Here is a 26,504-nt window from a genome sequence, read left to right on the forward strand (position 1 = left end):
CTTTAGAGTAACATTAGAAATAGGAAGTTTGGATTCTTAAGTGTACTTAAAAATTGCCTTTAGTGGTAAAGCATAAAGGGAACTAAAATTTGTAACCAAAATCTCTTCTTCCTCTGCCAAGTTATTCTGGATTTAATTTCACTAATGAAATCTGCAGACTTGAATTTGTTCAACTTCCATGCAGAGTTGATGAGTTTCTTGATGTAGTGTAAAGGCTCATGGAAGTGTTTGTGGGTGAGCAGTCAGCGGGCTGCTTGTGTCTGCCCTTCTTTGGGAAGTCTGCTCTTACCCAGGGCAGGGGTGCTTGTTTGCCAGATGCTGCTCCATTGGCGTGATGGGTTTGACTTTTGTGATAGGTTTTGATTCTGTAAGGTATAAAAATTTTGCAGATGCTGAGAGAAATCTGTTTGGAGTGAAGTGGGCTATTGAGCAGTCTTTGTTTGGATGTTCTCAGAGTGAATCCTTGCAATTTAGGACAGGCGTCGCTTAAGGATTGCATCAGTGCTGGAATTGCATTAAGTAGGCATTCTTCTCTGAGCTAAATTCAAAAATCCTTTTTATCCTCTCTGCTGAGTCTATGAGAAATGGTCAGATCTTGTTTTATTTTTATAAGCAGAGCACAGTGGTGAGAAGCTAATCTTCATTAGTAGGTTTACTGCATCATTGACTCTTTGTTACATTGATTCTTTGTTTAATGCTTGTGCAGAAGGTCTGGGCTACAATTAACCTTATGTTTGTGTTGTAACATAGATTTAAGGTCTTTGCAGCATGTTTGTAGCTCTTTGTCTTGAATTAATACTGAAATATAAGTATTGATTTTTGAGAGAAATAGCAGTGAAAGCTTGCTTGTATGTTTGTAAGTGATATTTAGGTACTACGCTGTTTGAAACCTCCTTATAAACCAACAAGAAGAAATTACTAATGATATACCTGTCATTGTACTGATTACTGAAGTCATTGTTTCTCTTCCCAGAAAGAGACTGGGGGAAAACAACTCTGCTTTGCCACACAGTCCTAAGGTACATGGATGGATTACATCTAAAGACCAATTAATTGTTACGTATGGCAAGCCAGAAAGTCAAAACTGAATTGGAGTAAAGGTGATGGTTACAACATAGCTGGGAGGTATATCCTACTGGTACTGTATTTGGTGGGTAAAAGACCAAAAGGTTGATGAATATGAACCTTCCTTTTTTTCTGTGCTGATTTTACCAAACAGAAGTGCTTTTACAGTGGTAAGTATTTTAGCTGATGCCAACTAAATGGATACCAATTACATTAGTACCAATACATTAGTACTCCTTGCTAGTAAATATCAGTATAATTTGATTTAAATTTGGTAGAGATGCATCTCAGGCTTTATTGCAGCTTCTCCACTGTGTTTTCCCTGAGCTGGAGGCTGGAAATACAGGGTTGCCTTCAAGCCAATGTTCTGGTCTCGACTGGGAAGTTTGTTTTGTTGTGCTGTGTTGTGTTTACCAATCTTCAAGAAGTGAAACTAGAAAGAACAGCAAGTTGCTGCCTGTCGCTGACTTCCTATTCTCATAGCAGAGGTGAAGAAACTGATAGTGTTTTCTTCCCCAATTGCTGCTGCTGCTGAACAAACTGGTTTACCCTTCGTTTGACTGTCTTTCATAAGAAGACTACTTTATAAACATAAGAAACCATGGATGCAGTGCTGCATGGCAGTGAAGATAATTTCAAATGTTCAGAGGGAATTGCAGTCTTTTTCCTCTCTACCAAAGTGCAATTTATTTTTTAATAAAGTGCATGACAGATATTGTAAGAAGCTGATTACTTGAACTTTTCAAAGTAGGTTTATGTTGTTTAGACACAACTGATGAAAGCAGGCAGTTATCAAAATTTGCCTGATGTCTTTGTGTAGACTTGCTCCAACGTACCTTTGAGTCACTATGAGTAGATTTAGTCAGAGAAGCTTGTTTGTGCCATTCAGACTTTTCATAGGATTTATTTGAGAGGATTCTCTTTGTAGTTGGAGTATTACCACAGGTAATGTGTTTACCTGTTCAAAGACGAGCAGTCCGTGGGAGACTGAAGTTCAGGTGTGGCCAGAGACTGAAGGCTGGGTTTTGTCTGCTGCTGGGGAGCGAATGATTACAGGATGCCCTGCAATGTCTGCTCCTGTAGAAGGGAGAAAAAGTCTAGGAGTTGGTAAGTAAATGTGAGACACAATGGCAACACTTAGCTTTCCTTTACTGTGTGAATGCATCCCTTGCTGTATCACACAGGGCCCAACAAGGCTTTAAGCAGCCTATTGAGCAGAACAAGAGCTGGGTCACAGCTTGTGGTCACAGAGCACAGCAGGAGGAGCTTCTTCCACTTCTCCATCGTGCTGCTGCTGTCCTGCCCCTGGCAGCAGTGTCTTTTGGAGCTGCTGGGAGCTCTGTAGCCTTATTCAATAATAGCAGAATAGCAGCCACTGCAGGAACAGCCATCCTTGCCTTCCTGTTTTCATCTCTGGAATTATCTGTGTAATCAGATGACGAGTTGAAGCTGTGCATATGTCAGAGTATTCAAGGATTGTCTGTGCAGAGGAACAAAACTTTATATTTTAGTGAGTAAAATGACAAAATATAGATGACTTTTGTAACTGGACATAGTGAGGAAGCACAGCTTCCACAAAAACGAAGCCCCTTTTTAAAATTTCTTCCAGTGTAAGTCTGAATGTTGTTTTGGTGGCACTGGGAACAGACATCACATCATTAATGGTGAATTTTAAAATAGCATTATTGTTTGCTCCATTAATTCTGACTGATACAGAGATAAAAATGATTAATTGAGAGACTTAATTAGTGCAGCATAGCATCAGACTACTTAAATATAAGTCTGCCAAAGTGATAAGCATAACTCTTCTTAGGAAATGTTCTTGCTTGTGTCAGAATCTAAAATATTACAACCGTTTTTCTGTTTAAATTGATACTGCACACCTTAATGCTGTTAAAACATTCACAGTGTGCTGCGAATTAAGATGTACAGTGCAGGACATTGGAAATGGATGCAGAAAGATAGTTTTCCTTTTGTATTTAGTAACCTGTCGGAGTTGAAAGAAGTAACAGCAGCGTGCAGGATGGGTATTGTAGTTTTCAGAACCCTGGGGGACTGTAGACATCATATATGAGGGCTGCTCCAAAAGTAATGCTGCTCCAAAAGTAATGCCTCCTGTTTTATGATGACGGTGGTGTGGCAGTAGAGGCTGATCCTTCCCGCCAGTACTCTGTTACATGTTGCTGTGTGACAGATGGCAGCAGAGGGGCAGCCTGACAAAATGGCAGCTGACATGGAAGTGCACATGAAGCAAAGGTGTGGAATTGAATTTCTCCATGTGGAAAAAAATGGCACTCACTGGCATTTGCTGAACGTTTATGGATGTGAGCACAGTGGGTGGGTGGTGCATTTCTGCAGTGGTGACAACGGCAGTGGGTCACCTCTGCTGATACAGATTGTTACAAACATGGCGTGCAGGCTCTTTCATTGCTGCTGAAAGTGCACAGCTGATGGTGGTAGCTATGCTGAGAACAAGTGGCTTGTAGCTGACAATTTGCTCCATCAAATAGTGTTATTGTACTCTTTGTATCTGTTATAGTTTCCGTGGAAATAAATAGGAGGCATTACGTTTGGAGTGACAAGTTCTTTTGCATTATGAGGGATTATGAGGGGTATGAGGGACTCACAACAGTGTGTAGAGGATGACTTACATTAGGTTGCAGTTAAAATTCCTGAAATATTTCTGCTTTTCTGTCTGTTGATGCTGCTGCCATGGCCACATGTTTGATTTTAGAGTTTAATACAGCAGCTGACTTGCAGAATATTATTTTAAGACATAATTATAAAGAGTAGGACCAGCTCTGGGAAAGGTCATGAATTTGAAGGAGAATTCATGTGGGACTCAAACATATAGAATGTAACTGAAACATAGCATAGCAGTGTTAGATGTAGGCAGAGTTCCAGAAGATGTAATCTTTGGCTGTCAGTCTGTAAAGTGACTTCCATGTAGTAGCAATCCTCATGTGCTTTTCTGTGAAGACTTTCCTATCCTTTCGGCTTCTTTACTTCCAGTATTAATGTGTTACAGAAACAAGGCTTGCTCTGTCTTGTTGAGCAGTGAGAATGCAAATCCTCTTTGATCATCACTTGTTTATAGGGCCGACGCTAAGTGAGACTTGTGTTTATATATCCTTCAAGAAGAAATGTGTGAGTGACCATTTCACAGTGGTCAGAATGGTGCCTTTTCATGAGACTGAGGAGAGAAAAACAGTAATAAGCGCTTGAAAAAGCCAGACACCATCTAGGGAAGGAGAAGGAGGAGAACAAAAGCTGACTTAAGCTGAGACAGAAGACACTGCTTGTTGCACAAGTCAAACCAGTCATGAGATATTAGCAAGCCTGAAATTATACCCAGCCCAAGCCTTTGAGATTATGCTTATTAAAAGCTGCCATAAAATATTGTGCTCTTTTATTTCCACCCTTTCAAGAAAGGAGCATTGTTCAAAATTGGCCGTACTCTCTTAATTGTAGCTTGTCAGAAATTAGCGATTGTGGTTCTTTTGGCTCTGCAGCTGATTGTGTTAACCCTCATCAGATTAATTGTCTCATGGCTCATGACTGCACACACAACACTTGGTGAGGTGGAATTACTGCAGAGCACTGCAGAGCGCTGCCAGTTCGTGTCGCTCTGCTTTGTGACATTCCGAGGACGTGCTGCGAAGGTGACTTTGCATTCAGACTGTAGCTTCCAGCTGGGTTGGCCATGGGCACGGCTGATGAAGATGATCTAATTTCAAGATGTACTTATTTAAGCAAAGCATGTAGAAGTAATTGTGAATTAAATCTAAGTAGATGGCCCAAATATGTTTTATTATATACTTATTTAATTTTCTTGCCGTTTTATTTGAATTTTGTTCTTATGGTGCTCTTATTAACTAGTAAGCTTTAATAAGGCCATAAGATTAAAAATATGGTCCTAGCAATATTAGAGAGATTGATTAATGTTTGTAGAGTTCTTGTAAGTCTCTTAGTCAATTACTGCTTACTGATTGCTGATAGTAAGAATGGTTGTTTTAAATTCTTTGCAGTATATGTAAGACTCTTTAATTCCAATTTCATGTTTTGACACGAGCTTTCTCCATGGAACATTATTTGATGCAGCTGCCTTGGTTTCCTTGCTCTTACTTTGAGTCCTTTGAGGGTGGTTTTGAAATTGCTTTGAGATAGCTTTTTAGTAGCAGCTAATTCTACTAATCTCCAAAGTGACCGTTTTCCATTGGTGACTGTGCAGCATCTCACAGGGGATCCTGCAGAACTGCAAGTGTTCTGCTGTAATGAAGCATGATTTTCCATTAAGATGAGAGTTCAATTATATTTCTTCAGGCAAGTTCAGTCCCTACTTTCCTATCTTCCACCTGTTACTCCTCATGCAACACAACTGCAACAACAAGTTCTATTCTGAAGAAATGCTGACTTTTAAAAGCCGCAGGGGAAGGAGTGTATGTTTTCTGCAGTTGGATTTTTTGTGTGTGTGCCAATATGGCTGTGTGTATTGATTTTTCCTGATAGCTTTACTTTATTTTTAGATAAGCTTCCTAGTCAAAATCTTCCCCTTCCTCTATAGGTCATTACTTCAAAATATGCAGAAAAATACACATACTAAACATGAAAAGAAGTTAAAGATGCAAGAAAAATATCGGAGCGATATGGCTCTTATCCTATTGCTGCCTGAAGGTAGTGTGGTAGAAGGACACCAGTGCTGTTAAAAACCATGACTGTTGTCAGGTGCTTAAGGTATTTACTGGGAGAGTTAGCCTGGGATGAGTGCTACTCTTCATGGTGTGCAGGTTGTTTTGTCTTCCTCACTGATGTGCTCAGATCTGGAAATAAGTCTTTGGTTTTATGGAACCAGTTCAGTAGTTCTATGGTGAGAAAAATGGAAGATGGTTTTTGTATAGCAAGCTTACTATTGTCTGTAATAATGCCAGCAGTAAGAATGTCACGTTTAGGAGAAGTATCTTAGAGACTGATATTGTATGGGCTTAGTCTAAACTCACACTATATCAGCAGACTAAATTATTGACACTTGGGTTTGGGTAGGATCTGTAATTAGTAACTAGTGATAAAAGATAAAGGAGCTGTTGATCATTTCCAGGTGCAGTGAGACAACATAAGGAGGAAGATTAATACAATTGAAGGAATTATTATTTTTAAAAAATTCTCTGGGGGAAGCAAAAAAAAAGAGAGTAGTTCTAGGTACTTGATCAGATCTTTTGTTCCTGGCATTTAATGCTTTCCAGGGTGCAAGGAAATCAGAGTCACAAGCTGAGGTTGGCAAGGACCTCTGGGTCTATCTGGCCTAAGCACTGCTCAGGCACGGACACCCACAGCTGGGTGCCCAAGACTGTGTCAAGGCGGCTCCTGAAAATCTCCAAAGAGGAGACTCTAGAGCCTCTCTGGGCAACCTGTGCCAGTGCTCTGGCACCTAGAAGCACAGAAATGCTTCGTGATGTTACAAGGAACCTCTTGTGTTCCAGTTTGTGCCCGTTGCCTCTTGTCCTGGCACTGGTTGCTGCTGGAAGGAGCCTGGCTCCATCATGTTTGCAGCCTCCCTTCAGGTATCTTACGTACACTGATAACTTTCCCTCGAGCCTTCTCTAGTCTGAAGAGTCCCAATGACTGTCAGATTTGCAGCAATCTGAAGACCACAAGTCTTTCAAGCCAGGTTTGGCACAGTGCGTGCTTCTAACTTGTTAAGAAGTTAAATAGTAGTTGCGGGCTGGTTCTTGGCTGAACATAGCATAGCAGGTAGCACTTTGCTTGAGAAGAACCCTTGTGCGAGGCCTAAAAACTCTGCAGGAGAACAGCTTGGTATGAGTGCCCTTGCATATTTGATATGGAGGTTTGTTTTTCAAGTGTTGGGGGTGCTGACTGCTGTCCTGAAAGCAGATGAATTCTAGCCATATTCAATTTTAGATTTGTACTGTTTTGATCCAGGAAAACATTCTTATCACCTCCTAACATCCTAAGAATTTCAAGTCCCCAAGTTATCCTTAACAATAAAGCAGGTCTAAATAATAATAAAAAAGTATTTTCCATCCTGTAACCAAGAAATACTAAACAGTTACAGAAACATAAACTGCATTTTTACAAGGTTTTATTTCATGGTATCTTAAGTACTAAGCCAGAAGCAGACAGTTAAAGCCCCATTTCTAGTCAGTTATTTAAATGAGGTGCTTTTCATGCAGCTCTTGGCAAATACCAGTAAGAATTCTTACCCCAGACCAGTGATGTGTTACAGGAGCAGTGTCCTGTGAGGCTGTTTGTTCATATCCTCTTGTTTATTATTAGCCGGGCTGTAGGCTGCAATGGATACCACTGCTATGTTGCCTGCATGACACTTCTTGCTAACAAATGGCATCTTTGTTTGAGTATCTGCAGTTCGTGTAGCTGTAGAGGGGCCATGCCTTGAAAAAGAGTGAGCCAGTGCCAAATAGCTCGGTTACATGGAGCAATTGCTCCAAGCGGAGGAGGAGAACTTTCTCCTTTTACTTTCGGATGCAGTAGCTTGGAATATGATCTAGGAATAAACAGGTTTACTTCATGAGGACTAAAAGTGACTTTTACAAGGACTGGGCAGAAAGCCTCAATCTACAGAATGGTAAAATATCATTTTATTTTATGTACTGCACTTTAACTGTTAACTGTCTGAAGGTACTGTGCACTAATTTCCTTCTCTTTAATTTCTGTACAGTGACAACTTTGAGTTTTAAATACCCAGTATGATTAAGTTATACAGTTATGCTGAATGGTGGAAGAAATGTAACTCAATTACTGGTGGTATTTTCTTCCTGAGCAACTATTACTCTGTAAAGACATAGCATTTTCTGACTATTCAACTCTTTTTTCAGTTCCTAAAAATAACATGCATGAGAAGAGAAATGAAGTATAATAAATGTTTATTTTGTTTCCTGTAAAGCAGAAAATCTGATATCTATGTGTAGATATGTACCACGTTTTTCTTCTTTTTAAATGTTGTCTACCCACAACAAAATACTATTAAGCGTACGTCATGGGTCGTGGCTTTTCCTTCATTGTTTGTGAGAAAGAACTTGAAGGAAAATAAACAGCATTGGTATGAAAGGGACTTTCTGATATGACCACAGACTTAAAACAAAACTTCTGCTTGTTGCTCTGTTATGTGCCTTCAATGTGTAGATGCACAGCAGCTGTTGGTAGTGCCTGCAGACAGGAATTTGTGCCACTGCAGCTCTTTGTGCAGTGGAATGTGCAGTGTGCAAACAAGAATTTGAGTGAAGCAATGGAAAACAGATGATTGTGTTCCAAGTCTTTGGGGGTTTTAGATTGCTCCGCAGTCAAGGAGGCAATGGGGGTGGGTCAGATAACAAAGCAGGGAGAAATCTCCTTTTCAGAATAAGGGATAAGGTAGCACAGGGCAATAGCAATATACTAACCCTCATCCCCACAACAAGAGTCATGACTTAAGTTTATGGTACATCTATAACTTATGCATCAGCACCATAAGCACTGTAACATACCTTGTTACGTTCCCACTCCTTTGAGATCTGTGAAGCTCTCTGTGGTACTCATGTTGTGCTGCCTTGATGAAGAAGCTGTGCTCAGTGGTTTTTACCTTTCCTTGTATCTAACAGTGCATTTTTAGACTAAGGGAGAAGCCTAACTAGTGAGGTAGAGCCACACAAACTTCATTCACAGTAAGTTTGTCTCAGTGGCTTGTAGATGGTTCGACGCAGGGCCAGCCATGTCTGAGACTGTCCAAATGCTTCTTGAAGTTCCTCAGGTCCACTGTCACACAGAGCAGAGCTCAGCACTGCCCTCTGCTCCCTGTGAGAGCTGCAGCCGCCATCAGGCCTTCCCTCAGCTCCTCTGCTCTGGGCTGAGCAAACCCAGCTCTAAGGCTCTGCACTGTCTGTAGTTGCATACGTGTGGCAACTAACAAAAGGGAACATGTAGCATGAAGGTGAGAGTAAGCCGGGATTATTTCTCAGTTGTTCAATGGCTGTCAGAATGTGACTTTGTTAGTATCTATTTTGTTGTTGTTGTAAATTTGTCCTTGAGAAAATATTATTCTTAGTCAAGAGTTTCATTTTTACATCCATTTGTAGGGCATGTAATTATTTTCCTTTAAGTAATGTCTGTTTTGAATTTGATGTAACATTTTGCTGTTAAGTCACTATGACACCTGCTCAATTCCAATTAGTCTTGCATTTGTTTGGGAGCAGGATATTATGGTTTTTACCTTGCATTTTACATCTTATTATTAGTTCATTTTCCTGTAAGTTTACTATACTTGACTTTCTTCCTTAGGATTGGAAGAATGTAGAATTCAGGAAAAGTAAACACTTCTGCATGGGATGCTTAGAGTTGTAGCTGATTAAAAGAACAGGCTGTTTCTGGTTGATTTGTAATAAAAGGTTGTGTAAGAAGCCTGGTTATTGCCAACTTAAGAGTTTATTTTAATTTAATGTGATATTTTTCAGTTCTTGTTCCAGTAGACTGAGCTGCACAAGGGTTTTGAAGTTTTGAAGAACCTCTGAAAATGTGGGGTTTTATTTTCAATGTGGCTGAGATGCACACCACCTAATAGTGAATAGCAGGCTAACATCTGTAATTCATCTATAAATTTGTTGCTTCTAAGTAATGCTGCCATCTCCAGATGACTAATTTCCTTTATCAGAAAATAAATACTGAAGACAAATTAGGACTGTGTCCTTGCAGTAGGTAGGGCTGGCTTGTTTTTTTTGCCTTTGCCACTTACGTTTTTTACATACCATCACGTCTTTCTGTTCCAAAGAGATTGTTGTCTTCGATTCTTGAACAATTGCTGAGGTGAGGAGATGCTCTTATTAGAGTGACAAAGGAGCAAAGCTTGTACATAGTGCTGGCGGTTTTCTCACTATATGGGGCTGATGACAGTGCAGATATCTAATTTATCAGACCTGATTCTTTATGAGCTTAAAATCAGTGACTGGCAAAATGAGACCAAATCTTACCCCAAACTCAAGTATCCTTTAAATCCAGCTGTTTACTGGTCATCCCAGCAGTGCTGAAAAGTCAAATCACCCGATTTCTAAGGGTAAAGAAGACAAAGGGTAAAATCCTGGCTGTTAAGTTGGTCCTTTTTAAGACTGTCACAGGCTGGAATTTTCTGTTAAAATTTCTGCCCTTACCGATGCTTCAAGAGCTTTGTGTGCTGCCTTTCCAAATGCATAAACTTGTAATACCTGTAAAATACAGGAAACAAATCATTGTGACAGAGTGATGGGGAGAAAATACTCTGATGGGGAAAGCTACATGTATTAGGCCAGCTGTCCAGAGTGTTTTGTTCTGGCCTTTCTCTCATTTACCTCTTTTGCATACTAAATGCATGCCATTGCTGCTAGCATCACACTCGCTGTACCCTGTCATGCTGACCAGTTGTATTAGGAATTTGCATGCTCTGATTATTGTGCTGTCATTGGCACTTTCTATCAGCAGTGATTATACTTTGTTTTCGGTTGCTGACATTTCCTTAGTTTTTAGTCAAAATCAGTTTTCTGTGCTACTTAACTGATCATATGCTAATATCAGCATCACCTGAGACTATATTCTTTGCTACATCATGTGCTGTTGATCACCTCTAATGCTAATTTTAACTTGGAAAGGTAATCAAACTAGTTACACCACTTTAACTGCTTTCATTGAAGTAAGACTTCAAGGTCCCTTCCAACCTCAACCTTTCCAAGATTCTGTGTATTTTTCTTCCAAGGAGCATATTTTGTGCAGAATTTCTTTCCATATTTAGCTTTTACTTAATCAGGAATCATTCTGTAATTTCTAACTTGAAGATATTTAAATAATTCTTGCAAGAAACAATATGATCTATTTATTTCTTGAAATATAACCTCTTGTCCCTGTTTCAAGCTGTTCTCTGAGTTCTGAGTGGATTAATGTGATGTTAGGCTGTGTCCGAGCAGCTAAAAGATTAAGATGCTTCTGGCAGAAAGTGAAGAGGATTACTTTAAAGGCAATGAATATGATAATTTCCACGCTAAATGTAATTGAATTGTCATGAGGCACTGAACATGTCAAACATCGATGTGTGTTACTTGTGGGGAGAACAGGAAGGTAAGCCACAGAGATATGTTCAGCATAAATCTGGACCCTGCTTCTGGCGCAAATACAGTTTTGCATTATTCTATCATACATTATTTAATCTTGGTTTCAGCTTCTGTTGTTTAATCCGTGTGTCTCCTTTTGAGTATATTTTTGAATGCAAGCAATAATTGTTTGGTTGCATTCTGTTAACGGAAAAAATACCGTGGCCCTCGCTACTTACTTTGCTACTCTCTTACTCAAATCAGATCTTATTTCTCTTTTACTGGGAAAAGAGTGATAGAAGTATTTCCCCATTTCTCAAGGCCTAACAGTAATCATACTTTAAACAAATAGGCTTTCCCCAAATCTGTCCATAAAACCGTGACAAGAAGTAAGGATTAGAACAGCTCAACTTTGGAATTCTCTCAGCAAGTATAAATTTACTTCTAAAAACTCGTAATTGGTCTTCTCTAAGGCATTAATGTAAACAGACATCTGTTTGTGTCTTACAAAGGAAAATACAATTCAGTTTTGATTATGATTCCTTTAGCTTCTTTCTTTGAAAATAAAGCCTGGTTTCATGTACTACTTTGTCAGTGTGGATTAGGGGCTTAAGTGTGGGCACTGGAAGTTTGGTGAGCAAAGTGTGTCAACTAGTAAAGGATTAACAAATGGTTTGGTGTAATTTTATTGGGAATATATAGTTCTTAATTGTGCTCAGGGTAGCATGGAGTTTGGTTTTTGTCCTTGTGTGGTGATGTTGCTGGGGAGGACATTCTAGAAGGGAATTTTTGTTGGCTGTTACACAGCTAGCTGGGGTAACGGCCCATGGTAATTATAGAATTGTCAGAAAAAAGCAAGCATGAAACCAAACTGCTTCATCTCTTGCTCTCCTCTTTAAGCTTGGGAATGAATGAAGGTGGATCCAGCACCGTGAGGAGCAACAGGAGCATCACTGTGCTCAGACAGCACTACAGGCTGACAACATGAAATGAAGCAACTCACTTACCGCCTTACAGGGAGGAAATTATTTATCAGTGATGAGGCATAGAGATGCATAGCTTCAAAATGTAGCAGATGTGGTTCTTAAATTTTAAATGATTACATAAATAAATGCATGCTGGTTCTCGTGTACTTCGGGAAAAAATGACAAAGCCAGATGTCCTCTCTAATAAATGAGAGCGGTCTGATTGGGAAATGATAATGACAGACAGAGGGGAGCCAGAATGTGGAAAGCAAAGCGCAGAGCATTTATTTATGATTTCCTGTAGTTAAAGAAGCAGTCAGACTTCTTGTTAGGGGAAATCTGGGACAGGCATCATTGTTGCCCGTGCAGTGGGGCATGTGTCTGTGATGGGGGCATGCTGCGGTTCTGTCTGCATTCCCCTAAAGAAACTTCAAGGGGAAACATGTAGAGAATGTGCTCAGTCACTTCACTAGCAGGCAGCTTTGAAGGCTACTTAGGAGCAACTTAAATATGTAGGTGAATTTTAATAAAGAAATACCCCTTTGAACAAATAAGTGTGCTAATGCCATAGGCTCCGAAAAATCTTTTCCAGACTTATTGACATGATTTATTCATGTGGTGTCCAGTTTTGCCCCTTTAAATTTGGAATATTGAAGTGCAGTATGTTCTTGCCCAGGTGGCCAACTGTGTTCTGTGCTGCATTAAAAAAAGTGGTGGCCAGCAGGGAGAGGATGTGGTTGTCCCCCTCCACTCAGCTCTTGTGAGGCCCCATCTGCAGTACTGCATACAGGCCTGGGGTCCCCAGCACAGGAAGGACATGGAGCTCTTGGAGCAGGTCCAGAGGAGGGCACTAAGAAGATCAGAGGGCTGGAGCACCTCTCCTGTGAGGAAAGGTTGAGGGAACTGGGCTTGTTTAGCTTGGAGAAGAGAAGGCTCCAGGGAGACCTCATTGTGGCCTTCCAGTTCTTGAAGGGGAGCAAATAAACAGGAGGGGGAACGGCTGTTTACAAGGGTGGACAGTGATAGGACAGTGGGGATGGTCTTTAACTGAGACAGGGGAGGTTTAGGTTAGATATTTGAAGGAAATTTTTCACACAGAGGGTGGTGAAGCACTGGAACAGATTGCCCAAGGTGACTGTGGATGCCCCATCCCTGGAGGCATTCAAGGCCAGGCTGGATGTGGCTCTGGGCAGCCTGGTCTGGTGGTTGGTGACCCTGCACACAGCAGGGGGTTGAAACGAGATGACCATTGTGGTCCATTTCAATCCAGGTCATTCTGTGATTCCATGATCTTAATTACCACCTGTGGTACCTTTTGCATTCTAATCTGTGATTGAGAGATTGTTTCTGCTAAGGGAAGGATGCTGAGGAACCTAATTCAGTTCTGCTTGCAGTCTGTTTCATGTTTCCTCAATCATATCAGATTTCTCTAAACTTTAACTCCACTATTGCAGTAACCTTTGCTGTACTTGTGGTGTACTGATGTTCAGTATTTACCTAAACATCTCTTTTTTTTCTTGATTACCAACATTCCCATTGTTAGATACTTATGCTTATTCTCTCTCTGGGCTGCGCAAGTTGCAGATGTGATTCTATAGTGATCTCTTTCCCTGTTTTCTAAGAAATAAGTCTGAGGCAATTTCTAAGATAAAGTCATGCAGTATTTCTGGGGTATTCATGTTTTTTTCATCCCTCCTGTATGAATCCTGAAAATATTTACAGTGTTGGATTTAAAACAGTAGTGTATGTTTGGGTTTTCTTCAACTAGATAAATGCTTCTGGAATTGTCAAATAGGATCTTTTACTACTCTCTTCACTCTTTCAGTTAGAGAGTTTTTTTCCTTTTTAAAATAAATTTATTGAATTGCTTTTTTAGTGGAAGGGGGGGACATTCTGAACTCATAGTTAGTTATTGTCCACTAATTATATTTTATTCTGCTCAGTATTCAGGAGGTGTACTGCGATCATATTTTGTTTTGATACAATTGTTTTGGCATTTCTCCATACAAATAATTACTCTGAAGTCAAGATTATTTTCTAAGTACTTAACTGCAGTTTTTTTGCTCACAAGGGAGAGAATCTGAACAGCTTTATTATAATCCTCCACAGGCGCAGATGCCGAGCAGGATGCTGCTGTCAAACTTGCCCAGGAACGAGCAGAGATAGTTGCCAAGTATGACAGAGTAAGTGAATTTAATAATAATTGAAAGTCATTTTATAATTAACTTTAGTAATATTTCTGTTTCCAAAATGAATTACGGTTTCCCACTAGCTTCTGTTTATTTAGTTAAAATACCCTCTGTACTACTAATCTAGTGATTTTTGGGATGCTTTGGCCTGTGAGTAGGTTAAATTCTCCTTCCACAGGGATATTCTGAATAACCAACTCATTTTTCAGGTGCATGGCAAGTTGCACTGGGGCTGCTTTAAGGTAGTGTAATGTTTTTAGATGTAATGAAAGCATCGTGTTTGAGAATGCTGAGTGCATATCACAGAAACAGCAAGGTTAGAAAAGACCTACAAGATCATCCAGTCCAACCATCCACCTATCACCAATAGTTCTCAATAAAATCTATAGGATTAGAGGAACTCTTACCATGCTCTTTAATTCATTTGATGGTAATCGAAGCACATAATTACAGAAAACTTAATAGATAAGTAAGCTGCTTTGTATGTCAAATTGTTATAAGGAATTAAAGAAATATCCTAGGCGTTATCTTTTTCTCAAACCACTTGTCATATAAAAGCCTGGCGCAGCACGTGTCTGGAATACCTGCACCATGTTCATATATCCCAGTAACGCTTGTGAGTTTTTAAGTGTCCTTGGAGAACTGTGCCTTAGACTTCTTTGTAGAATGGATGAAGGATTTTAATGCCAGACTTAGGGTAATGTCCTGCACAGTGAGCACTTAGAGTAGCTGTATTGTTTTGATATGGAAACACTGTGTACGTGACTTCTATTCTGAGCGGTGGCCTCTTCACACTCAGCAACCTGTATGTAGTTTGTATCAGAAGAGTGCGTATTTCATTAGGAGCAGGAGGAAGGAATGGGAATGAATGCATGCAGCAGTGGCAGAAGGAGGTTTCCTGTGATGAAAATACCAGTCCCAGCAGCTGATAGAGCTGTGCTACTTTGCTATTTTTGGGTGGTCAGTTTAGTACTGGTGTTCTTCTACTGCTCTAGCTTACTACCAAAGTGTATCAAAGACTATGGCTCAATCATGTCCTTCTGTGTCTTAGTTTATTGTATCATACAACTTAATTTGAAACTTAATTTGGCTCTCTCTCTCTTTTTTTTTTTTTTTTTTTTTTTCTCCTTCCTTTCTGATAGGGACGAGATGGTGCACAGATTGAACCATGGGAAGATGCTGACTATCGCCTGTACAAAGTTACAGATAGATTTGGGTTTCTACAGTAAGTAGCTACACTGAAAGGAGAATAGGAGTTTTTTCCTGTTACTATTTGTATTTTTTATTGTAATGCCTATTTGGTGAAAGTATTTGTTATACATTTTTGTAGATCTTCTGGAAACTTTGCTATGCGAATGTTTTGCTATATAATCTTCTACTGTGCTTTTCAGTTCAGTGTTTAGCTTTTTTTCTGTAATGTGATCCTGTTTGGGCACTAAAATGCTTTTTAATTATTTGGGAATAAAAATTGATAATCGGTACAGATATTTTAAGCTCAATGAAATTGCAGCTAAAGTTGTTTTTAAGTAACTGTGTTACATGTGAACAAACTTCAAATTTTTGGAAGGAAATTTTAAAAATGTTATTTCCATGTTGACCTTTAATTTTAAAAAAGTTTAGGATTATATAATAGCTGTATATGAATAACTATGTATCCCTCAAAGATGAAGCTCATTTAACTTCATTTTTTAACTAACCCTACTAAAATCTCTTGCTGATTTTGGATCAAATGTTGTATCATTAAGAAAAGTGAGAAAACACCAGAATCTGGTCAGATTCCCTTAATGATCTCCCAATGATCTCACTTCTGGCAAATAAAGATAATTGCATTAATAGAATAGAATTTCTGTGGCTAGCAAATGGAAAAGTCCAGTGAGCAGAAGCTGAACTCAAATTGATTTTCCACTTCTGATAACATCCAGCCAAGAGTCTTTGACGTTCTTGGTATTTGGCATTTGTTTGAATGTATGAAGTTCAATTAGGCTCTCCAGCACCAGCAGAGTTGAGTGGAAAACTTCATTTCTAACTAGCCGTTTTTGTACCATTTGTTGTGTGACTTGCAAATAGTTGGTAAATTACAGCTACACTACTACATGTCTGGTACTGTTGCTGTCATTGTAGGCATTCCTAGTGTAGAACAGACACCAGAATGATTTCTTGTGCACAAGTAAAAGAGATAAGTACCTTCAGATTTCCCAGCAGATTCTTGATTTCGATAGCTGTACAGACTTCTGAAACTTCCCTGTTACTTGTCTTGTGATATTTCCCTTTCTATAAATGAGGCATGGGAGTGTGTTAGTAATGTCTGCTCAAGCTGCTACCACTATTGGTCTCTCTTTCAGAGTCTTGGACTTTGTGGCTTCAGTGTCATGTATCTGAGGTGCAGTGATGGAAATGCTGCTTAGCAAAATAACATTTGTCAATTTCCAAGCTGCTGTAGCACTAACTTTAAACTACTTACGTAACTTTACGTCACACTCTGGCCTTTTTTTTTGTGATTAGACAGTGTAGATGTACCTTAGTCATTAGACAATACTTCTTTTCCATTAATATAATTAGTCACTAATATGAAGTCCATGCAGTATTCATACAGCCAGCTTCTAGAGTTGAAATTGGAAAGATTTATGATATATGAACACTGCGCAAATTAATGATGGATATGGATATTCAAGTCCTCACTAATTCTGTGATACTCATGCTTACATGTTGACCTGTGTCTCTTTATAAGGCAGATTTCTCCTGAGAGTGAGTGCTGTTAAGGCTGCTTTATTATCTGTGAAGCAAACTCGTTGCAAATGACAGTTCTGTTTTCCTGAGAAATAAAATCTCTCCTGATATGAAAATTACAATTAGGACAAGCATATCAGATGTCTTTTCAGGGAAAGATGATCTACATTACAGTATAGACTCTGACTGTGGTCTGAGTTCACTTATACTGCAGTACTGACCCTCCCTGCTTCTAAAAGAATTTGAAACTAAGCAGCATGAATGCAGCTTGTACCAAAAGCCTCAAAAATTGCCTCAGTGGTTATCATCCAAGACTATTCATTGAAACCTTCAAGGTGCCGGATCAGCACTGCAGTGAGCAGTTAGTGAGAGGTAAAAATCTTCAGCTGATTGCTTGGTGTGCATTGCCAGCATTTCCTTTCCTTAGTGAGCTGTCAGGACTCATAATCCCTCCTGACCCATCTATCCTGCTTACAGTGTGAGTTAACAAAACAGTCTGATGCACACTGAAAACTAAAAATCTGGAGACAGTACCAAACTTTTGTAATCTAGTTGAGATTTGCAATGACTTGTAATCTTGTTGATAATGACCTTTTAAAAAATGCTCAGTAGCTTGTCACAGTTTCTCGCGGCGACCCCTTTGTATCAGGGGGATGCTGGCTGTGGGGAACCTGGCAGAAAATTGGGGCTTGCTTGACCAAGGAATGGCCCTGATTACCATCAGGAGTTTATAAACTTTTCCTTGGTGTGCCCTGTTTGTAGCTTTCTTTGTCTGAGTGTGCATCTGAAATTTAGCTGTTAGGGCAGGATGGCAAGGCTTCTTTTGAATTGAAGCACTCCAGTAACGCCACATTAAGGACAGAGAAGATGGTGGAAAAAATAAAGATGAGATACTTCTAAAGAGCAGTTTTGGTCTAGTTTCATCATTCTTTGGTTGTTCCGGTGTCTTTTTTTGTGTGTCTAAGTAGGATGTAGTAAACTTAGAGAGCTTGAAGACATTTACACTTTTATTGTTCCTGTTGTTCCTGTGATGCTGGTAGGAGTGGGTAAACTGCTTAGATTTTCTTTTGAGAACATACTGAGTGCAACAGGGAAGATCCTTTTTATGTAACAGTTGAGACATTGCCCTTGAATGGAAACAAATATGCTATAACCCTTCAGACAAACTATCTTACCTTAAGGGTAACCTTCTTGCAAGACCTACAGATGAAATATCTGTTGGGCAGTTTTAGTCACTATTAATGGTCGTTGTGGCATTAATGTTTGCAGTCTTTACTTTCCATTCTGCTGTAAAGTTTTTATAAGTATGCCTTAGGAATACAATTTAAATTGTTCTCTGAAGTGCCATTTTTTATTTTTTCTTCCACAAATGAGCATGGAAGTTGTACTTGACTTTGAATAGTAAAAGGAAGTTGGTGTGGACAGGCTATTAAACCAACTGTTAAAAACAAAGAGAACAAAACGGAGTTAATGCCTTGTGAACTCAGGGAACAAAAAACAAAGTACAGTGAAAAGTACAAATACATTATTGTAAGTGTGGATTGTTTGAAATTAATAACGGGAAGTTTGAGGAAAGAGATTTCCAGCAAGCATGCTAAGCTGTGGCATAACTCTCCGTGGAGCTGAAGGGATCTCTCTTGAGATGTTTAACACCAGATTGTACAAAACAGAGCGATGCACTCGTGAGGAATGCTGTCATTGGGATGGGATACAGAGATGTGCCCATCATCTGAGTACAGTCTAGCTCTGGAAAGTAATTTATGAGGGTAGAAACTGAGGCACTGACCAAAGGGGTTGGTGTTTTCTAGACGTGTTGGTGCCTGTATGCCGTGAACTAGGTTTTACAGCATGACAGTGTGTTTGCTTAGCTCTGTAAGGTTGAGGATGTATTTGAGAAGATATATTTTCAGTGCTTGTTTCCCAAAGGAAAAAGGCTGTTTCAGAGTTCAGAGTCCCCCCAAATACTTGGATTGTCTCTGAGGGAGTTAAGATTATGTCCCTTTTCATAGCTGCGACTATACTGCACGTGCCATTTCAACCTGGTCAACAGCTCTTCATGCACTCCAGTGCAGCACTTCCAGTCCTGTTCATCTCAGTTTGAATAGCACAAGAAAGGTGAACGAGCATTGGTTTCTCCTAGTACTTTTAAATTCAGTTTTAATTGCAGAAGCGTTGTTCACCTTAGAAAATAATAGAGAATGTTTTCAATCAAGTACTTATGGTCTTTCTCAATGTCATCTGGTGTATGTGGATGTACAAAACTAAAGCTTTGTTGTTCAGGTACATAATGCTTGTCTATGGAAACTTGTGTCAGGGAGCTTATCTTAGTCTTGAGAGAACAGACCAGTGTATTTCTCTTAGGTGAGATCTGGTTGCTTGTAATCCTAAAAGTAACTACTCCAAAGAACTACAACCAGGGTCCCCATTCTGTAAATCTTCTGAGAATCCTGGTGGACCCCTGATTTCATGCTAACCAGTGCCAGAATGTTTAACAGGAGGACTGTCGTGAGAAATGCCAGTCATTCCTAAAAAGAACTTTTTTCCTCCAGGAAATCTAGCACCAATGTTTCTATGTACAGTCTACTAGTCTTTGATAAAATTGGGTATTCTTGGCTAGAAAACTTGTGCTTGAAATTGTATCTGACTGATAGTTTGTTTCATACTTGTGATTGGAATACAAATCTAGCATACTGTCTCAAGAGACCACCTCAGTGCTCAGATAAACCTTAGACTGCAATCTATGACTTTTTCAAGCAAGTAGTTTAGGAATGGGAGAATTGTCTCAGATGTCTTCACAGGTATTCATAATAAGAAACTGTTCCAGCTGTTTTTGAAAATGGAAAAGATTGAATGAGTCTGGTATTCATAGAAGAGAGTTGTTTTGTAATTTTATTTTTTTTATTCTGTCACGGATACGTTGTGCATTTTGAATCAACTGTGTGTCAGAATATGTCATTATTTTTCTCTAGATTTAGTAGGCAAAAAATAATTGTATATTCTGAGTGTGAAATTAAGGGACCAGAGCTTAGCAATTAAAAGAAAAAAAAGAAAAAGATTGAGCAGAAAACATAAACAAGACCTCAGCCCCAGGAAGCCAAGCTCTAAACGCCCTGCATCCAGCAGAAAAAGTAATTCCTCTCTCTATTATCTTGAAATCTGGCTAGACATTAAAGTATTCTTAAACTTTTCACTGTGATCTCTTCTGTCACAGAAACATCACCTTACACGTACTTCTTCCATTTGCTTTTTGCAATCATTGAGAGAGGAATAGCTTCAGTAAAGGACTGAAAAGAATTTCTTCATGTTTAGAAGTGAATAGCAGACATTCCAGTAATGCCTTGGGATCTAGGATTTCCTCCTTCTCCCTGCTTGAATTTTTCAAGTCATTTCTTACTGCTTTGGGATGTTTAAGAAAGAACTAATATGGTGTTCCCGGGGCAATGGTGAATCTTCTGTCACTCTTAAGAACATTATAAATAAATAACATCTGTGTTCTCCTATTTATTTTTTTGCAAAACTCTCAAGCTAGCTAAAAGGATGAAATAACTTAATTCCTTTTATTTTGTTTTATTTTCTGTATTATGTTAAGGTTAATGGTCTTGTGAGCATTGACTAACTGGGGTTTGCAAAACATCTGAACTTTGTGCTTGCTCCCAAAATAGAAAGAAGCTGAAAGCAACATACTGCAACTCCAAAGCCCAACCCCAGGTTCATGCAGTAGCTGATCATGTTTTGGGCCTTTCAGCATCAGGCCAAAAGTCAGAGCAGGGAGAGTGTGGCAACCTCAGCATCTTCCTTGGGGGATGTGAAAGATTAAACTTCCCTCTTTGAGCAAATCCAGAAGAACAGAAGGCATTATCTTTTGTTCAAGTCTCTACACAACATACACGTCTGTATGCTGCCAGGTTCTGGGCCCCTTACTTCTGCTGCCTTGATTCTTAGAAAGAATGTTGTTCAGTGACATCAGCTTGGATTGTTCATTTGATACCTGTTGAAACAGTTGAGTTCAGTCCTTTTTCAGACCATGACAAAGCAAAAGGTATAGTAAAAAAATCCATGTGTTTTTAGCTAGCAATTACAATTTATATTATACAGTCTTGTATATACTGGTAGTGCTTGTGTGTGTATTCTTTTATGTCTCTATGCATTACCATTGTCTTTTAACAGAAAGCTCTTACTACACTTCTTTCATTCGTGGGAATAAAACTATCATTATTTCATGGCATTCAGTGCAGATACAACTCAAGGCTGTTTTTTACTAAGCTAAGTTGGTGAACAAAGATTATGACTAATATGTTAACTAGCATTGTGGAAAGCATCATAATAGTTTAGATCTTACAGCACAGAATGGAAATAGGAGTAAAAACAGTTTAATCACTGTAGATTTTCAGGAACCTTTTTCTTTTTGTTATTCATTGGTCCTGTTACTCTTCTGATAATGAGCTGTGAAAAGCATAAGCTGTCACAGCACACAAAAAATCAATTATTGTAAATACTCTTCCTTTCACCCATGCAATACAAATTATTTTAAGATATTAGCAAATTAACTTGCATTGATAACTGCCCTAGACCATAAAACTTGTTAATATTCATTGCTGCTGTAACTTGATTGATTTAGCTTAGGTTTTTCTCTTCCTCACTCTTCAGTAAATAGAAGTTGAGGATGTATGTGTGGCCTGATCGATGCTGCAATGTTGAATGATGTCAGGGGTCCTTATAGGGATGTTGAGTAGATTTGAGGTTTATTCTGCTAAGTATTTTTTTTTCCTAGCAAAAGATAAAGACTACAATAAAAGTCCTAATGGTAGAAAATACACTGCTTTTTTTTTCCCTTTGTTCACAAGGCCCTCTTAATAGTTTGAGTCAGATTCCTGTGCTACTTTTGCAGTAGCTCCACAGTGGCTCTCATGGAATTGTACCAATTTACAGCAGCTGAAAATCTGACTCATACTTTTATTCTTTGTCCCGTGGGTCCAGTAAAGCTTTGAGCTGACTTTTCAGAGTGTGCTAATGCTGGAAATGTGCGTCTGGCAGCACAATAATCTCAAATAGCAGAATTCATTCTTTCTTTCACTAAGATTATGTGGCCTACCTGCTCTTTTCCATCAAACTCTACTCTTCAATTGCACTGCATTTTTATTAGCTCTGTAATGCATTTCTATGGCGTGCTGTAAAAAGGAGGTAGCGGAGCAAAGAAATGAAAAGCTGAATGAAGAATTGCGAGCAACTCCATTAAATGCCTCCAAATGAAGCTATCGATATTTTGTTGTTGCTGTTATTGTTGTTTTTCTCCCTAACTTTTCAAGAGGGAGTAATAGGATGAGTAACAAGTTAATATGTCTTTCTATTTCTTAGCCATTTATACAGAGCTTCACTTGAAAATAATACTTTGTCTCTAAAATATTCTCCATGCATTCCTTAGTAGTTGCTACGGTGTGTTTGTAGAACTGTGCGTTTCAGAACAACTCTCAGTTATGCAGCAAACCCTGCTGATTTGAGTAGCTACACAGGTGAAGTGTCTTTAGATAAGAGGTTTAAGGACAGGTCATCAAGTGTTCTCAGCAGCAAAAAAAAAAAAAAGAAAAGTTACTGAGATGCCAAAACATTCTGGGAAATGGAAATTAGAGAAATAAGTGTCTGTAATTGGTAATAATGCAATAAGTAGTCAAGAAGTAGAGATTTTTTAGTATGATTTTAATTTTAGTTTGCATAAAGCTTAACCAAAGAGTACTGAGGTTGTTAGGAAGGTTAAAAAAATACTGTTCCTAGTGACACACAGCTAGTATCCTTGGTTCTCTAGGCACAATCAGTATCGCCAAACTCATCAATTAATGCAGTGGTGCACTAGAAGAGCAATCAAATATTTATTCTTAGCAGTTCAATTATAAGTGTATTTTATTGTTTTATTTTATTTTACATGCCATGGTCATTCATTAGGGATTTGCCGTTGTTCTCCTCTCCCTTCTTCCTTCTCAGCAGTTGAGCTGGGTTCAGATCCACCTGCGTCAGGGCAGTGGCTGCGCCCTTCCGTCTCCTGGGAAGGAGCTGTGCTGGGTTCAGCCTCTCTCCACTGCGGAAGAGAAACTGCTATTGAAAAACTGAAATAAAAACATGCAGGTCTCAAATGTTAGCGTTACGTTTCTGCTAATTTCCTTTTCTATTAAACAGAAGAATATGTCTCGTTTTGTCTGTAAGATTTCTTTGTAGCAAATCTTTATAGACCGCATGAAAACTCTATTATAGTCTTGCATTGTGTACAGTGCATTCCACTCTAATATGTGCTCCATTTCCTTGGACTGAATTTGCTCTGGAATATTCATTGCTAAGCAAGATGTTGGGGAACCGCTGTTTAAATAATCTTCCTCTTTTGCCCTGATGTTCTTTTTTTTTTTTTTTTTTTTTTTTTTTTTTCAGATTAATCTTCCTAGCATTAGGCAAAACCAATACATTTTTTCCCTTGCTTTCTTTCCCAGCGAGCTACTTCTGAAATAATACCAGCGGAGTTTCTCTATGATAACTGGCTTGAAAACATGGCATTTTCAAATAGATAGATATGTAGTAAACATTAATGAGGAGATTTTACAGATCTTGGGGCTTGGTACCATTTATCAGTTGTGGAAAACCTGATAAGTTGAAGTGGATCTTCACATGCTATACTGCTGCAAAGTGATGGGGCTAAGTTTCAGAGACCTGAGTAAGTCAGCGATGTTACTTAAACAGAACTGACAGCTGAGCAGTACGCTGAGCTTGTGTCATGGTTCTATATTTTTGTTTTTGTTTTGTTTTTTTTTGTGGTTTCAGTATTCCACATCAAAACATCATGTAGTGTACGGGGTATTAAAATGTCACTGCCCCAATTCCAAGTACCTATCCCTGTACATTACAGCAGTCATGGGATCTGACCCTTCCGGGGTGGGGGGGGGCGCTCTCTTGCTGCCTTGCAGTGGATGCTGGAGGTGCTTTCCTAGCCGTTCCAACCTTCTCAGGTTTGACTCGGTCCCGGGAACTCTCTCTCTCTCTCATCTTGTCTGATTTATTAATCTCAATTTCAACTAAATTGTATATATTGTGTTATTTTGTATTCCGATATTATAGTAAAATAAGTTTTCCTCCATAGATTGTTGCCGCTGCTCTTTTCCTCCCTTCCTTCCTTCCCATTTTTGTGGGACTGGGGTGGGGGGGGAGGGCAGAGGCCTGTCGTCCCTGTCACGGACATAGATTGATCTGGTCAACTCCGTGACAGCTTGCAGCTCTGTGAGAGATGTGATGGACTTGATCTCGATTGTGTCCTTTCATGGTTTGCATCGTGGCCTTCTTCTTGGCATTGATGCATTTGAAATTATTTCTAAAGTTTGGTTTCTGTATGGCATTTTGCAGTAATTGTCATCTTCAGTCAGCGCCGTATTTTGGAATATCATGGTAAAAAGTGCTTCTTTAAGATGAGTTGTGGTTACTGTGAAGAACTCTTCAATGCTTTTGCTATTCACTTTTTGTCATGTTTGTTTTTTGAAGGTTGAATCTTTTTTGTGTGATGAATACTTCTTCCTATGAAGAAAGGTTGAAGGAACTGGGCTTGTTTAGTTTGGAGAAGGCTCCGGGGAGACCTCATTGTGGTCTTCCAGTACTTGAAGGGAGCACATAAACAGGAGGGAGAATGGCTGTTTACAAGGGTGGATAGTGATAGGACAGGGGGAATGGTCTTTAACTGAGACAAGGGAGGTTTAGGTTAGATATTAGAGGAAGTTTTTCACACAGAGTGGTGACACCCTGGAACAGGTTGCCCAAGGAGGCTGTGGATGCCCCATCCCTGGAGGCATTCAAGGCCAGGCTGGATGTGGCTCTGGGCAGCCTGGTCTGCTGGTTGGCAACCCTGCACATAGCAGGGGGGTTGAAATGAGATGATGATTGTGGTCCTTTTCAACCCGGGTCATTCTGTGATTCTATGATTTGGTCATTTATTCCAAAGTTGTTCCATAAAAATGTATAGAACTGACTTAGGTGGGGTGAGGGGAAAGTGGACTTTCTCTCACAGATCACTTGTGAGCTTCAACCATCTGTAACTGGGACAGTGCTGAAGTTCTTAACTACTGGACTGGCATTTCTTGACCCAAAAGGAGAACAGTAGAGTTTCTGTGTATCTCTTTCTTGGTCATATTCTTGGAGTCTAATTTGAGCTTTCACTGGAAAATGAGTAACTTTGCCTATGCCCTCATTTTATGTGGTTGCAATAGCATTTTAGTATTTATGTGTTTAGAAGTTACCAGTAAGTTCTTGTATGCTTTTGGACTGTTATTTTCAGTCTCTTTACAAAAGGCTCATCATAGTCAAGGTGTTTTGTTGTTGCTTTTGCTTTTGCAAGGAAGTTTGAAAAGTTGTGTATTTTTTCCCTTTTCTTTCAGTTATCAAAATGGCAATCTAATGTATGGTTCTGCTGCTGCTTTGCATGTAGATTATTTGCAAGCAAATAAGGAATGTTTATTTACTTTTTAGCATTTTGAGCAGTGTGGATTTTTTTTTTCCGTAAAACCGTATCACAAATGTGCTCATTATTTCAGTTTATTCATAAGACTGGAGTTGAAATTTGAATTTTAAATCCATGCCTTGAATTGAGTTAGTGCAGGCTGTCACTTCAACCATTCTCTGCAGATTCAGAAGGAAGTGAAGTGAATGCAACCTGGCAGATATAATTGCAAACACGAAAGAAAGCTGCAGGATAAATCTGCCATCTACGTACAAATAGCGTGGTTTTGTTAACAGCTTCTGTTCTCTGATTTCAGTAAAAGATCACCTGCTGTATATTGGGAATTCATAAACTACTTGTTTTTATGAGAAGAGGAGTAAGATAGCAGAATTGAAAAAAAAGCCCTCTTTGAATATGGTAATATGTGATTTAATTTATATAATGCATTGTAAAGTAATATGCACTGGTTTTAAGCTACTGCTTAAGCTCTAAAGCATAAGGGTTTGACACGGTCATTATTACCATACTTATTTCCCACTATATTTAGCATCTATTAAAGGAAGCAAGGAATAGCCTGAGTGTGCTTCACTGGCATTGATTATTATGAATGCTGCAGAGAGATCTGGGTGACAGGTTGTTGGGCTTTATAAAGTGCAAACAAAGGTGCTGCGAATTGTGACCCAAGTGGCAGATGCACCAAAATAGAATTTTAAACTGCCGAAGATTATTGTATGGGAGGAGCAAGTGCAGGTACAGAAAGCATTAAACTTCAGAAGTACTACAGACTACCGTTGTATTTAATTTATAGGAATGCACTTTTGTGTAGCACGTGAATTTTAGCTCAAATGAGGCTGCTAAAATGTAAGTCATGTGCAATTATTAATATATAATTTAAGTGAGCTATATGGTGACTACCCTGCAAGCAATAGAAAAAGATTGAATTGAATTTGGTATATCTGATCTTTTATCTCTGAGAGTCTGCAATACTGCAGACTTCTGGATAGGGGCTACATATTCATGGCATTGTGCTGTGCGT

General features: G+C 39.1%; 1 protein-coding gene across 1 annotated transcript in view; it reads left to right on the forward strand.

Moving 5' to 3' along the window:
- USP6NL (USP6 N-terminal like) overlaps nt 1–26,504 on the forward strand; it is a gene marked incomplete at both ends in the record, with an annotated part of 86,673 nt that overhangs the window by 18,679 nt on the left and 41,490 nt on the right. The window contains 2 exons of the mRNA XM_079535069.1: nt 14,201–14,274; nt 15,423–15,505. Coding sequence (XP_079391195.1) covers nt 14,201–14,274; nt 15,423–15,505 — 157 coding nt within the window. The remainder of the gene's footprint in view (nt 1–14,200; nt 14,275–15,422; nt 15,506–26,504) is intronic.

The sequence above is a fragment of the Tetrao urogallus genome (assembly GCF_951394365.1).
Source record: "Tetrao urogallus genome assembly, chromosome: 1".
NCBI lineage: Eukaryota > Metazoa > Chordata > Aves > Galliformes > Phasianidae > Tetrao > Tetrao urogallus.